Raw genomic sequence first — 16,149 nt, 5'->3', positions numbered from 1 at the left:
TATTGTAAAATGATGTGACACAAGGCAATGAGAGGGAGGATAGATAGAGGAAGATCAAAAGGCGGCTCAGGATTATTATTGTTAATAATTTGGGGATGTTGTTGAAACATAATAAAGCTGTGATGGACAGAATGATGAGTGTTCTCAGTATAACAGCAAAGTCAGGGCTTGATCATTGTATTATACTGCGCTTGCAGATCAGTGAAACATGCACAAATGATAGAGACAACTACACAGAAGTATCCTCATGAGCTTAAAAAATGAGCTGTCAATTTTCTAGTTCAGTTTTAGGCCATTTATTTCTTTAAAAATGTGGTTTCATAAGGCTAAATAGGTCAGAGCTTTTCACAAAAGACGTGTCCGGCTCTCAACACGTCGAGCTTAGCATTAGCAGCTGTAGGCGTCTTGGTGAATAATGTAACAAGGCTTTTTCCAGTGACAGTCAAGGACACAGACAACAACCACTACTGAGATGAGCATCTGGAATAATAAGACTTTACAGTTTGTTTGTTTACTTTCATGTCATAACAACAGAGTGAGTGATTAATTGATCTGGTATTGTTGTAAATCAGCTGTAAGGATTGATAATCTTTAACTTATTGGTGTATGTCAGTGACTAGTGGCTCTGTGAGTATAGTCAGTAGCCATGTTTCCATCAGCCTGTTTAGATGCGCATCTAGAAGTATTGCGTCAGAAAATTATGATGGAAACGAATTAAAATTCGAATTAAAATCCCCTGATTCGCACAAACTAAAATACGCTTGCTCTAGCCGGGTTTTGGTTGATTCGAAAAAATGCTGATTCACAAAATGGGGGATGGAAACAGTTATGTTCAAATTAAGTCTGACGTAGCGCACCTCTCTCCGTGGTGATATCCACACTCCGGGTCGGGAAGGCGGTAATGCATTTATAAGCTGGTTGCAAACCGCCAGAAAACATAGAAGAAGAAGAATGCAAGACTTGTTTTGTTTCCGGTTCTGCGGAAAACTCACGCAAGTTAGTAGTTTTCACCAAAGTCCGTACATTTAATGGAAACACACAGGATTCGTATTTCTTTCAATGCGCATTTCCCAATGATTTGAATCACTTTTGGATGGAAACATAGCTAATATCTACTCACCCATATGCCGATGATGAAGTTTTAGAGATTCAGATTCAGATTCAGATTCAGAATACTTTATTAATCTCCGGGGGGGAAATTGTTTTTGTTCCAATGCTCCGTGCAAAGTAGAAATACAAATACAGCATGAATGGAAACAAGAGATAAAGATGAAGATATAAATAAGATACTAAAATAGACAATGAAATAAATAAAATATTAGACATTAAAATAAATAAAATAAAATATTAAAGTAGACATTAAAATAAAATAAAATAAAATAAAATATTAAAGTAAACAATAAAATAAAGCGTTATAAATGAAATAAGAATGAGTAATTATATTGTGTGTTTTGTTTTATAAATAGCCAAATGAGTCCAATCATCAGAGGGAGGAGTTGTACAGTTTAATGTCCATTAGGTGGAGTTGTGTTGCTACCCACTCTCCCCTTGGATCTCCACAAGTGTTGTGAGGACTAAAACTTCACCTGAGCCTCCCTCGGCATATGGGTGAGTAGATAATGGCTGAATTTTCATTTTTGGGTGCACTATCCCTTTAAGGAGTAAAACCGGAATCTGAGCCAAGTCCTCAAACGAGGGCGCGTCTCAAGCCTGTTGTAGACGGGAGGTTCCAGATGCAAAAACAGATTCATATAAAACAAATACAAAAAAAAAACAAATTGAGAATACTGGCAACAGCATCACCCTGAGTGTGTATTACATTCCCTCTAATCATTTCCGTACCCTATGAAAATACTGTCTTAGTGAATCTTTAAAGTGTCTGATATCGTTACTTTCTTGTAAATTACAAAAAGTACATTATTAGAAGTGCCTCGTTAATGCCTCTTGGGGAACTCCGTCATTTTCATTACACACACAGGAAATTAGTGGGGCAACTAACGGTTACTTTTACTGTCAGTTAATCTGTTGATTATTTTCTCAGTTAACTAATTACTCATTTGTTCTATAAGATGTCAGAAAATAGTGAAATATTGATCAGTGTTTCACACTATGACATCCTCCAATGTCTTGTTTTGTCCACAAGCCAAAGATAATCAGTTTGCTGTCACAGAAGTATAAAGAAACTAGAAAATATTCACATTTAAGAAGCGGAAATCAGAGGATTTGGACATTTTTCTTTAAAAATGTCCCAAACTGATGAATTGATTGTCAAATTAGTTTGCAATTAATTCAAAATTTGGCAAGAAATCGATTACAGTTTAGTTTAGTTTAGTTTAGTTTTTTGCACATACATGTATAGAAAAAAAAGAAAAGGAAAGGAAAAAGAAATTAAAAGTTAAAACATTGTGCAGGAGAGGTTTGATGCCAAAAATGGCACAATCATACATAAAAAGAAAAAGCTAAAAACAAAGACTGCATAACTGAATAAGAGTCCCAGACTAAGACGTGATACACTTTTGTTAAAGATGTGCAGTTTGCAAAATAAAACATGAACAAATTACGAATGAATCAATCAAGTGTTAAGAGTCTTTGCAGATTAGAGTCCTTGTCAGATGTTTTTTGAATAACGATAATGTGATAATGATTACAGAGAAATACACACACACATACAAATGCATTAGTTGTGGAGAAATGCCAGAGTGATGGGGCTGCTAAACAACACTCCCCGCAGTTAGAGGTCCATGGCCTTGCTCAGGGGCACCTCGGCACCGTGCCAGCCATCCTCCGGTCCCAAGCCAAGTCCTTACTGACTGAGCTACTGCCCCCTTTCGATTAATACAACCTTTAAAACCTTTAAAAAAATAGTCAAATGATCACTGTTTGGCTGACTTGCAATCTATTGTACTGCAGTCAATGTTTTACAACTATACATTGCTTTATTTTTAAGGAGTGATGAGCCAAAAAGGTTGAGAACAACTGTTATACCTACAGCAACCCAGGGACTGATAAAGAAGACTTGACAGCAGGGGTGGTGGGCTGATATAGGATCAGTCCACAGTCTCTCTCAAACATGATGTTTTTCAGTCACCTACCCTTGAATTTGCAAATGAAAATAACCTGTTACATGACAATTTTCACGTTATATAATGACAAACTGTCATTGTCGAGACAGCTCAAGAATAGGCTGCAGAAGTGCATGTGTGTGTGCGTGTAGGTGGGGGCAGCTGACCCATTTATTGTGAACATCATTAACTAACAATAGCATTGTGATCCATGCGCAGGGATGCTCGAACAATACTACTTTATTAGTGTCTCAGTGATTAGAAGTCTGCATAGCAGGAGGGTCAGGGGTTTCACTGAAGCCAGGGATGGATGTTATACAGGATACAACAGATGTTAAATTATATTTAAGAAGCATTTCCAGTGGTAATGTGTGTGCAAAGTCGACCAAACAAAAGTTGTGGATTCAATTTAGACCTATTTACCAGTCTGTTTATATGAAGTTTAAATGTGGATAATTCAAAGGCTGAACCACCTTAAATCAGCAGCATGCTTTAACAGTCGTCTGTGCTAAAATGAGACAGTTTTCTGTTGTCTTACAGGTGCCGTGGATAAGTGTGCTGCTTTTCTGAAACAGATAAAACATGAATGATTCCTCTGAATGATAATGAATGGGCTGCTGGTATAAAGCAACGCGAGCGACCGCAAAGCCATGAATGAACACGCATCCGGTAAATGAAAAAGAAGTAGGACGTTTTGCCGAAGCATTAACCTGCAGTTCCTCCTGTCGGCCAGCAGGCGACAGTGTTTCTCACTCAAAATATAACCGCTCCTCTCCGGACTGTTTGATCACATGCTGGGAAGGTTTGAAGTTGCGGCTTCATGTCACACATGCGTACCGACAAAGTGAATGGCACACGGGCGCAGAAGTGACACAGAGGCGGCCAGAGTGAGGGGGAGACTACCTGAGCTGAGCCACGGCAGCTGGGTCAAGTCCACGGAGAGGAGAGAAGAAGGAGGAGGAGGAGGAGAAGCGCGCGTGGAGAGGATGAAGATGAAAGCCGCGGGAGGCTTTAGTATCCCACCACCGGCGTCTTCGAAACCCAGGCTTTAGGGACGCGCGCGCGGGGGAGTCACGGGCGCGTTGAATTTGGGCAAGTTGAGAAAGTTCCGCGACTGTATACAATGGTTATAAATGGGTCTCACCTGAACAGCTCCTCGCCAGACCCCAGTGACACCGTCCTGAACCGCCCGCCGTGGGTTACCACAACTTTAGGCTGCTTCCTCATCTTCACTATCATTGTCGACATCCTGGGCAACCTCCTGGTCATCTTCTCCGTGTACCGGAACAAGAAGCTCAGGAATGCAGGTGAGTTAAAGTCAGGAGGAGAGAGGGAAAAGTGAGCGTGCGTGTCGACGGAGCGGCGCGCGCTGGGAAAGTCAGCCGCGTTAGAAACAAAACAAAAAGTCTGTCACATTTTAAAGTGACAACAGTGTCATATAGTCTGAGGCAAGTGCAGCTTTATTAATTAATATCAATTCTTGTGTGACATATTCTCTCATATTGGTGCTGCGTTCATGTGAGTGAGGGAAACGTTTAATTATTATCTCATTTTTAACGCTTGTCCATCTTTGCCGGTGAGCTGGTCATTAAAAATCCGAGCCAACATGAAGATGCTTGTGCACACGGTATAACCTTGTCAACAGGCGACACTATCCCCCAATAATGGAGGTGTTTCTTTTATTTTCACTCCTCTGTATCACTGAATTATCACTACCAACACTTCTGCCTTGAAATGTATTCTGTGGTTACGGAGCAGCACGGCTGATTATAATGGACAGTTCACATCGACCTCGACTTGCCATAGCCTACTTTTGAAGCAGATATAATGTCTCTGACCTACACCAAGTACGCGGGCAGCTAAGCAGGCTCAGCGGACAGCAAAGCGAAGAGAAACACTAGAGCAATTATTGACAGTCTGAAGCCACAGGGAAAGCCCGGCACTGCTTACACTAATGCTTCCCGGGGCTTTTCCACTATCGATGTTACTCCAGCCTGCAGATTTAATTTAATAATGATAATGACAACATAATTTTTTAATGTATTACCCGGTCGATGCTGAAACGTGTGCTATGTGTGTGTGTGTGTGTGTGTGTGTGTGTGTGTTTTCTTTTTGTGCGCACCACTTCAGCATGAATTTAATTAAGATATGGGCTCTGGATTAAATTGTGCGCCCCCGAGTTTGTACAAGATTGACACAACAGTGTTTGTCTTGCTCAGTGAAGGTGGTAAAACGCTCATAATGTAATAGTCGGAGGCTGCTGGGAAAACCTGTGAGGCTCCGGTCGTGCTGAGGTCTGCACACGCTGACTGGCAGCTACACATATCATGGCTGTCATCATTTGGAGGCTATAGTAGGATGATTTGCTAAATACACTCCTGACATTACCATTTCACTCAGTGCAGAAATGTAAGGGTCAGAATAGATTTCCATCATGTGGATAGCGAGTGGAGAGCCCCAGCGAGGAATACTAAGTGTTATCTAGGATGTACAGGGATATGATTGCCTCTTACTGAGATTTTCCTGCAAGCTCCCACTGCTTTCACGATTATCAGCGTTTGATAAAGCGCACATGCAAGTCTGCTCGAGTTGTCCCGGATTTGTGAGTTTAAACAGAACAAGCTGTCTTGAAATACATCGTCTGTGAAGCTGGAAATGCATCTGTGCAGGTTTCTAAGTCATTGTATTGCGTGTAAACAAGTGCGGGACAAGAGGAGAGATAAATCTATGAAACATCATCTTTGAAGTTGTTCCATTAATTATGAGTAATCACATGTAAGGAGGTCATAATGCAGCAGAGGCAGGAATGTAATCAAGCATGTGGTTAACTCATATTATCTGCATATTCATCACTTTAATGTTGTATATTGTTGAGAATTAGCAGCTTAGAATTACCATTTATTTATTCAGCTCATTGGACAATTCAATTTTCTTTATGCCACGCTGAATTCCGACCCAGCATCCTGAGGAAATATCCAACGTTTGAGGATCAAAAGGACCCTCAGCTTAATTGTGTTTTGCAAAACTGTCCGTGAATACTAACAAGTCCCGCGCCACATACTGATGACGTGGTTCCTCAGGTTCATGCCTTTGAAGCGTATTTGCTACTTTCCATTCAGCTTCTGAAGATGTGCATGCCTAACTTAAGGCTCTTACAATTTTCACTTCAACAAGCCATTGGCAAATTGTATGCGTGTTGGCAGACCTATTGATTGATAGAAAAAACTTTTCCATTCATACTTTCATCACTGCTGGAATGTTTTGATGACGGGTGGGCCGTGACTGTTTGTTTTACTGGCCCTTATCTGTGGGAATCTGATGCCACAGATGATTGTTTGACATGCAGCCACAAATCTGCCCTGGACTGAGCCCAAATCTAAACTTCCAGGAGTGGGCTTTAACCTCCACATTTTCAGTCCACAAAGAATTCAATTTCCTGTCATTGAATAGATGGAATCTCCCTCGTGGAAATACAAGCGGGCATAAATTTTCTTGGCATGAACTGAACATTGTTAGAGATTGCACAGCAGTCGAACAACAAGGGGATAAATTAAATAACAAGTAATGAAATATACTCAGTGGAGAACCTGGCAGGCGTCGTGGTCACATATTGCAGGCGGCAGCAGCACTGCTGCCTCTGCACGGCCAAACTCTACGTCAGTGCACGAAATGGCCAGTGAGCGAGTGAGCGTGAAGCCAACAACACATGGTGAGCAGTTTGAGCTGCATGGCTGGATACAGAATCAGTGCTGTGAGCTCGACTGAGTGCCAATAAATCATATTAAATGTACCTGTTCTGTTGTAGATAAAAGTGTTTAAATTCATGCTGAAGAATGAATCGAAGGTGCCAACAAGGAACGCTCCCATCTGACTGTTTTGGCTAGCTGTTTGGCTAGAGTGAGCAGTAACGCAAGATGGGTTTATGTTGCTTTTCTTATGACAACAGAGGAGAAAACCAAACCTGGTGGGAATTCTGCCACAATCCCTTTTCATCCTGTAGATTCTGTCGATTTCTATTTTAGTACGCCACTCTTATCTCTTCTGCTATGTTATAAATTATATGTCAAACAAGACAATGTGTTGATATGACATGCTGAGAAAAGGGGTTAACGTATACATTTTTAAGCTTAGTGGCAAAGTGGAAAATCCGAGCAGTCCTTGATGGCCAATGTAGTGTCCCTGCAGGATTGGGTGTCAGCAGCCTTCACAGGACAACAATGGCATCACGCTCTGTGCCACTTATGTGTTGTCAGCTCGAGTCAGTGAATGAGAGCCAAAGAGAGGTGCGAGAAGTCTGTATGAAATCAGAAACGTCTTATTTGTGTCACATCCTCTCTGTTTTCTTTTTGCTGATTGTTCTCAAGGCAGAAAACTTTACACGTTCAACAGCAGAGGAGGTTTAAACTCGCCTACTGTAGCATTCACACTCTGAAGTGACAGACAAAGACGAGCCTTGGTGTGCTGAGGGTTCGGGTAGAGCTCCACATCGGAGAGGGGCTGTCTGTTTTTTGAGTATGACACAGAGTTTATCCCATTTTTCAGCACGACTTGGCTGCGTGCCAGCACAACGTTATTTCCGATCGTTCATTACACCCCTTGTATCAGCTACAGCATTATTACTGTGAGTGTAATGAATATTTTGAGGCATTAATGCAGAATTAAGTGGCATTTGCGTGTGTCTCCAATTAAAATGAGTGTTTTAGGTTTCTAAATATCCATTGGCTTTGTTGGGAGATTCTAAAAGGAAATTGGCTCAGCGCTGCGGAGCTTAATAAAGAGATGACTGTGAAAAGAAAACAAATCCTCCTCTGTCGCTGTCGTACGTGCTGTAGTAGTAGATGTTGATTTTCGCAGCATCCTGTTTTATGTTCGTCACGAGGGCAGCCATTTGAGAGACTTGTTCTGTGAGAAACTGTAATCCTTTAGACCAGGCTTCATCAGGGCCTCACGTATGTGTCCAGATTGCACGAGCGTGATTAAACCGGGCAGCAGCACGATTCTTGGTTGGGTATGCCAGAACAGAGAGGAAAGAATGTACTCGTTTCTCTTACAGATAAATGCTTTTTTATTTGATTAAATAAGTTGGTTTAAGGTCACGTTGCTGAGACGAAATCGGGTGCAAGGTTTTTTTAATCAGTTGCATCTGGAGTACCTGACCAAGTTATCCTCTTCTTCTACAAATCCTCAGCTCTCAAACAGTATCAGTTTCTCACTTCCTGCTGTGCTCAGGGACCATCTGCACCACCGCCCGCTTGAATGGCTGTGTTTACTACTTATTTAACTCTCTGAAACTGCGTGCTCCCTGCATGACCAAACATCAGTCCAAAAAACTTTAATCATAAAGTTTAGATGAAGACTGCAGCAACACTGAGAAGACACGTGTCTCTGAAAAGGCAGCAGGCATTGTCGAGCCACACTGCGTAATGTATCCCCTGCCAGCAGTATCGATATCGGGTGGCTGTATCGTGTGTTTCCACCTCTGATGACAAGACCGCCTCTTTGTGAACCCTGCTGTGCCCCCCCCCCCGTTGGCTCACAGTGCTACAGTTTCACCCACAGTGACTGAGGGACAGGAGTGTTGGGTGCATACCAACTGTGCCTGGGAAGTTGAGCTGCTTCTACTTTGTAAGAGCCAAATTCATCTCACTGTTGCAGTTTATTTGCCACGTTGTCATCGCTTTTTAAAGTGTTGCCTTAATTAGTAAACGTGTTGGGTGTTTGAGCTTCTCTGTGCAGCATGATTCATGTGCAGAGCTCGACACCAGAATGCTGTTTTCACATTCATCTTCTGAAGGGGGGTGTCGTGTCTCTGTGCCCACCTAAAAGTTGTAATCCTTAAGATTTCAGTCCTGGTTGATTTGGTGCCAGCTGAGAGCTTTTAATGTGAAGCAGCAGCAGTGGGATGATCCAGTTGCATTCGCTGTAACTTAAAACAGCTCTGACTCAGTGTAGAGAGCAAAGTAAAGTGAACAGTAAAGAACAAATGCTGACCATAAATGGTCTCAAAAACTGGGTTTCGTGAAAATAACTTTAAATCTGAGTTTACGTGTATGTCAAGCATGATTATGTGATCTCACAAGTAGTGTGGAAACCAATTGTAGGCCAGTATGCAGCTTACAGGAGTGTGATGTGGAAACTTGAGACCTGTAGTGTGTAGATTTCATTTCAACACTTGGGGGCCACACATGAAACATGGGTTTTGGGTTCCTTTGCCAGAAAACTTTGAGCATCAAACACTTTTTCATGCATCAGTTTGTACCTCTTCATAAATGTATGGTGTAAATGTCCATAATTCTGTCAAAATAAAAGTTGTGTCCCCTGTGTCCCCTCCCCCTGAAATCTACACTAATGCCGAGAGCTGACTTAACACTGCAGTACGAGACATATTGTGTGCATTCGTTAAACTTATGAAATAAAAAAAATTAACCTTTTTATACTTTGCATGAGGGAGAAGGCGCAGATGTAATTTAGATAAAAAGAAAAACACAGTAGGAACTATTTATTATTCAAAGCCGAGTATCTCTATTTGTCAGTAGAGATTTTTTTCCTTCCTGATACCAATTCCAATACCTGAACTTTCGTCAGCTGATACCAGGCACTGATTAAATGAAAAGGTGTGCACCACTGACCCTGTATTGATGTAAAGTGATTCCTACCATTGTTGTATGGCATGGCGCAGGTTAAACTAAAGCATGAACAGATACATCCAGAGAATGAGTGTCATAGAAATGACCAAATTACTGGCATTTTGCTTACGTTGCTTACACTATTTACAGGAAAACTCTCGGAAGAATTTTCCTAGTCGACCAATAGTCGTCGTTTAGGGCCATTAGTCGACTAGTCACCCGCATGTTTATGATATTAATTTAATTATTAAATTATATATTTTGGGCGGGGCAACACAATGGTTTGAGTTCAAGGTGTGAGAAAGAATAGTATCAGTAACATTGTTAACACTGTGCTACATTACAGAGAAATAGAAACCGTACTGATGAACCTTCATTAATATAGGCCTATATTTTATCTACAAGTGCACGTCACACACTGAGCGAGCCGCCTGTTAATGACGCTGTCGGCAAAGCAGTAATGATTGTGCTAAGCGGCTAATGGGCATGTAGCTACTTACATGTTTCAGATGATACGTCATGTTTGTAGTCGACCAATGAAGATGAGTTTACATATCACCTTGGGTTCGTCCTTCACCTTCTCAAAATGATCCCACACTTTGAATTTCCTGCCTGACATGTTATTAACTAGCCTGTGTAATAACCGCAGGTACCAGTCCTGTAAATTAGGGGCCGCACACATGCCGTGTCTTTAACTGCCTGGAAATGCAATGTCAGGTGCTGGGTGCTGGCTACTGCCTTTTTTTGCACCAGATTTCAAGAGCACAGTGGCAGGTTGCGTCTGCGGTTGCTAAGCAGCCTTAACAAGCATGGTATAGCCAATTTATCTGAAATTTTGAGTGCAGAGCTGATCTTCTTCCAGGCGCTGTTTATAAGTGTGTAGGCCTATCGTATATATTGGACAGATATAAAGCTCTGGGTAGCCTAAAATGATCAACTCTCCCGTATTTATCAGACTGAATATTTACAGAAGAAGGGAAAGATATCTGTCGGCTGTGATAGGTTTGTATCGTGACTCCTGTCTGACTGCTGAGTGTGGCCACTTCCTGTGTCTGTCCTTTCAAATTAAATTCCCCCATGGTCCAGTCATATAGATTTTGATTTATTTTGACAAAATGCAGCTCCTAATAGAGTTTCTTGTTTGTTTGTTTGTTTGTTTGTTTGTTTTTCTGCGACTATGCGACCAATGAAATCTTGCTGACTAATGACCATTTTGAGTGGCAAAAAAATGCTATTTAATTCAGCTATCAAATTACTTAAAAGTTTATCAATAAATCATGATTTGGATTGGTACAGAGATGCTTGCAGATCCAGCATTTTAGGCAGCATCGGAGGCATTTCTGATACTGGTATCAGTAATCGGAACAACCCTTTCCATAAAAGACTTACATCTCCTCTGTGTGCGAGACAGATTCCGCTTTTCTATATAGTATAACTGCATTTTGCAGGAGTTCAAGTGGGCCTCAAAGCTCAAGTTATGAAAGGGGCCCTCAATAACTGAAAAGGCCATAGGTTGCAGAGTGCGCCTGTATGCTGAGGTTGACATGAGAGGTACTGCTCTATATCTGCTGTGTGCCAAGACATTATGAGATTATACTCCGTATAAAATAAACACAGCGTCAGAGCATATTTGGTGCTTTTCATCTTGATTGAAATGTCGGATTCGAATTCGATACCATCCTAAGTGTTTATCTTGGAGTCCGTTATAATTTGAAGTAAAACAAGAGGTAATGCAAACAGTAACATAAGAGACAACTTTATTTAATTAAAGCCCATATCTGGCTGACGGCTTCCTATCATTCCTACTGTTCTCTAACAGATATGCGAAGGCGCGGGAGTCATAGCTGCTCACTGGGTTTGTCAGTTTCTGCGGTGATTGCTGTGATAAGCATCAGAGCGGCACAGTATGGTGGAGCAGCTTAACAGTATCAGGACAGAAAGGAAAGGGCTCAGTGGGTGAAAAACACAGACTAATTGGGGACCCACAACAGCCAGCAGGTCATGACTCTGCAATTAATATATAGTTTGGCCAAGCTGAATAAATGAACATTGAGTGGGAGAGGATAAAGATCTCCTTCTTTTACTCACGAGGCACTTAACTCCCAGCTATAGATTAGTTAATGCCCCTGCTGTCAGCCAGGACATGAAAAAAAAAGGAGCGCCTGCGACTGCACCTCGAGGCTGCTTTGCACCTGATAACTTATAGTCAGCATTAACGTTTTTTTTAGTGCTCCTGTGTGTCCTCCAACATGTAAAAGACTTTATATGTTTTAATTACGCCTAGCTTGCAGATCTACTTTGTACAGATTTCCTGTCAGAGGGCTTTTTGGCTCTCTGCAAGGATTAAAACTCAAACATTAGATCACACACAGATCTAATTAGGTAGCAGATATATGTGGAGCTGTGGCTCCGCTGCTGGGATTGCGTGCATGATGTTATTGTTGTTTGTGTTGCCAACCTTATCCAGCTTGTTTGCTGCTGCCGTTCACTCTTAGACGCAGCAAGGGAGGGAGAGAGAGGGAGGGAGGAAGGTTCACAACAGAACATGATAGTGGAGATAAAGACAAGAAAAGGGGAGGCAGCAGATTGGTGCGAGTCTGTCATACAAAGCAGACATACAGTGAAAGGGACGCAGGCTCACATTTTCATTCAGAGAGAGACACGGAATCGCTGTCGTGGTCACGTTGGCTTGTTGCTTCCGCCATAGGCGACTGGGCTTCTGTTTTTGTAAAACTAATAGCAACAATCTTAAAATTGCCCTGCAAAAATCAGTCTGTTTTTCTCTATTTGACTGCACGATTTCAGTCTTGGCAGGTGCCACCTTGTCCTGCTGGGTTTGGGCCTCTTTCCAGGGTCATCTGAGAAAGAAAAATTGACCCAGCAAGCGTTCATTTGACTTCATGCACTCTTTACAAGGTGCCTCAGCTTCTAGACGATTTCCTGATTTTCTAATATTTGCAGGATTATCTGTACACACAAAGCCCGCCTGCGGTAATCCATTCTGTATATATGCGTCTGCTGTATGATAAGAATGTAGGCTGTGCTTTTCCACATCTCTCCTCTGAGAAAACACCTTTCTGTGTCTTTTCTTTTTCTGGTTTTACAGTCTGCGTAGCGGTTTTCGCATTCCCTCTCGCCAAGTTTCCGCCTCATCTCAGTCTCCCACCTTCTTTGTACTCCTCCTCCTCTTCCCAAGCTTAGTCACTCTAACACGCACACTCAATTTTTTTTTCTTTTCACTTAAATTTGACCTTCCAGGCTTCATATTCCATGACACCCTGTCTGTTTGCATCACTCTGATCCAACACCCCCACCGTTCTCTACGGACGTTATGTTGTCAGACCGCATACCTGTAGAGGAATTCTGCCAATAGCGCTTTGCATCAAGGCAGTCAGGCAACAAGACGGTTATCACACAAGCCCCATGGATTCCCGATTATATAATGGCCAAGTGGGCAAAATGAATTAAGCTTGTTATTTTGATAAGTGTTAAACAGCAACCAGCCTGACATCCGAATTTAACAAGAGCGGGCGTCTGGCATCTGGTCTTCTCTGTCGCGACCCCGTGTGCGTGTTTTCTTTCTCTTGCTCTCCCTCTGTCTCCGTCTCACACCCTCGCAGAGGAGAGCATGTTTTTACTTCAAAAAGGAAGACACAATAATGAGTCTATAAATACTTATACATACAAGAGAGCATATTTGCAAGCCATTTAAGATTCCATCCCCTCCACTCCAGCCCCCACCCCCACTCCTCTTTCCATGCTTCCCTGTGCTATTTTTAATCATTTACAATATTATACAGTGAAAACTTCTTTCTGCATGATAGGAGCTTGGGATGACGCACATGGGAAGCTTAGGGCAGTGAGATCAAGTAAAACCTAATGCTCATCCAAGGGGAACTGTGCATAACACATGCATACTGTAGAGTGTTTACTGTAGTGCTGTAACTGTTTGATTACACACACATACACACACCCACACACACATACACACACGACAGGAGCTCAGAGGTTAGAGATGCAGGCTGGTGATGGGGAAGGGTGCCAGTTTGAATCCCAGTTGAGAGAATCAGAACAAGGAAAGCGAGAAACGCTGTCCTCTGTGAGCAAGGTGCCCTTGAATGAAGCACTTAGTCCACCATTGCTACTCAGTGGCCAACAGTGGAAGATTGTGGTTGGACTCAGCAGCTTCCAGCTGTGAATGCGTCAGATTGTATGACTGTTAAAGCAAGGCACAGATGAAAAAAACAGAACAACATGCAGGGTCAGTCAATCCTCCTCAGATAGAGTTTTGAAAAAAAAGGACACACACAGAAACTGACTACCTTACTTTCCAAATGTCTCCTCCTTTATCCCTGTCATTTCTGTTATTTTGTTATTAAAGATAATGGATCTAAAAATATGGCACGGCTCACCCAGTGGACTAACAAGAAAACAGCTCAATCAAAAAGCTTCGTCACTCCCCATGAGCCAGCAGTCTGATTCAGTTGAATGGCATGTAATGATGATTATTATGGCAGACACATGAATGCCATTTGATGTAACCCTGTGAACACTGTCCCATTCAGCCTTATCAGGCCAGTGTCTCTGGGTTCAGCGGTGTGGTTTATCACTCAGACGCAGCACTGTGCTGCGTTCACACTCCAAATGACTGCACCGTTATAAAAATAACAGTTTTAGTGACTACAAAGCAAAGGAGCGAGGGCACAACGTTCTAATAATAATCCCGAGGTTAGATAGATGCATGTTGTCATTGTAAAATTAGTAGCTAGATTCCAACAAAGACAAGTTTAAAATAGGCGAACAACAAGTTTTTTGTTTGATATGATCTCCCAATTTAGGTAACATGTGCGAGCTCTGTCACAGAATGAAAACAGGATGTATAAATGATAAGAGACAGTATTGTTGTGAAGAGATGGGAATAAGAACTGAGTCCAACCATTAAAATCTGTATTTCTCTGAGACATTCACAGAGACACACATTTGTTCCTTCAGTCTGCACAAGACAAGATTCATCCTGAATTTCCTCTGAAACCTTCCGTGAACTTTCACGTTATGTAATAACCAGTAGCAAGAAATGTTTTCTGTGGAGCAGACTGAAACACAGTATCCCCGCTAATGCTTATCAGAAAGGGGACTCTTTGATCGGCCCACTAAAATAAAGTACAAGATGTTACTCGGGTCGGCAGAAGCTCAAGCAGTCTTCAGTAAGAAACAATTTGCTTTGTTATCTTGAAAGATAAATCTGTTTACACTGCAGCTATTAATTCACTTAAGATTTTTTTCTCATTTTCATTTTCTCCATTTTATTTCCAGTTCTTAATTGCTCAGGCTTGCCTTTTGAAATGAAGAAAACTGAACAGTGAGAAAGTTTAAAAAGAAACAATCAGACATATTTTGCGATATTTAGTTTTTTTTATGAGGATCTTGTGAAGCGGGTGATTAAAATGCTCTAATAAACATTTTTATATAGGTCAAATGAAAGTGTGTATTGTAGGGCTGGGGGACTTTGGCTACCAACGATTATAAAAATAAGTTACTCAAGATAAAACAGCTATTGTGTTGCATTTCCGTTTTGCAACGATGCTCTTGTTTTGGCTTGTGTTGTAAATTCAAGCCGACCCCTAAACCTTTACAGTGGTACGCTCAGTGTTTGGGTTCTAAAAAGCGACAAAGCGGAAATGTTTGACTTATTCAAACCATAAGTAAAAAAGCAAGAAACATATTCAAATGTTTTATATTGAAATGTATTCCCATGCATAATGTTCAGAATGATTGCAGTCCACGGATCCAATTCTCTTCAGGGTTGCGGGAGAGCTGAAGCTGTTCCCAGCTGACACTGGGCGAGAGGCAGGGTAGGGCTGACACATAGAGACAGACAACCACTCACACACATTGAGCAATTTGAAATCACCAGTTAAACTAACCTGCCTGTCTTGCTTTGGACTGTGGGAGGAAGGAAACATACGCTGACATGGTGAGAACATGTAGACTCCAATCAGAGGGGCCCCAGTCAGCCAGTGTGTTTGAAACCAGAACGCTCTTGCTGTAATGCGACAGTGCTAACTACAGCACCACCCTTCAATCCCATTATATGCCTCCGCGCCGACGATCCCATTTTTTGTCTGTTTGTCCCATTCTCTTGAATCCGATATCTCAAGAACTCTTCGAGGGAACTTATTCAGATTTGGCACAAATGTCCACATGGAGTCAACGATGAACTGATTTGATTTGGTGATTATAGGTCAGTGGTCAAGGTCACTGTGTCCTTGCATCCGTCTCATTCTCGTGAACACATATCTCAAGAACTCCTTAAGGAAGTTTCTTCAAATTTGGCACAAACATTTACTTGGACTTAAAAATGAACTGATTACAATTTGGTGGTCAAAGCTCACTGTGACCTTGCATTCATCTCATTTTCATGAGCGCAATATCTCAAGAAGGCCTATAGAAAGTTTCCTTAA

At 41.8% G+C, this 16,149-nt stretch overlaps 1 protein-coding gene across 1 annotated transcript in view; it reads left to right on the top strand.

Annotated features, from left to right (window-relative positions):
* The first annotated feature begins 3,998 nt into the window (after positions 1–3,998).
* The window catches only part of mtnr1aa (melatonin receptor 1A a), a 43,614-nt gene continuing 31,463 nt past the window's right edge, over positions 3,999–16,149 (top strand). Inside the window, exon 1 of the mRNA XM_033623184.2 lies at positions 3,999–4,369. Coding sequence (XP_033479075.1) covers positions 4,186–4,369 — 184 coding nt within the window. The 5' untranslated portion in view covers positions 3,999–4,185. The remainder of the gene's footprint in view (positions 4,370–16,149) is intronic.

This window comes from Epinephelus lanceolatus, chromosome 3 (genome assembly GCF_041903045.1).
Source record: "Epinephelus lanceolatus isolate andai-2023 chromosome 3, ASM4190304v1, whole genome shotgun sequence".
Taxonomy (NCBI): Eukaryota; Metazoa; Chordata; class Actinopteri; order Perciformes; family Serranidae; genus Epinephelus; species Epinephelus lanceolatus.
The sequence above is the reverse complement of the archived record's forward strand: the minus strand, read 5'-3'. Positions and strand labels throughout refer to the sequence as shown.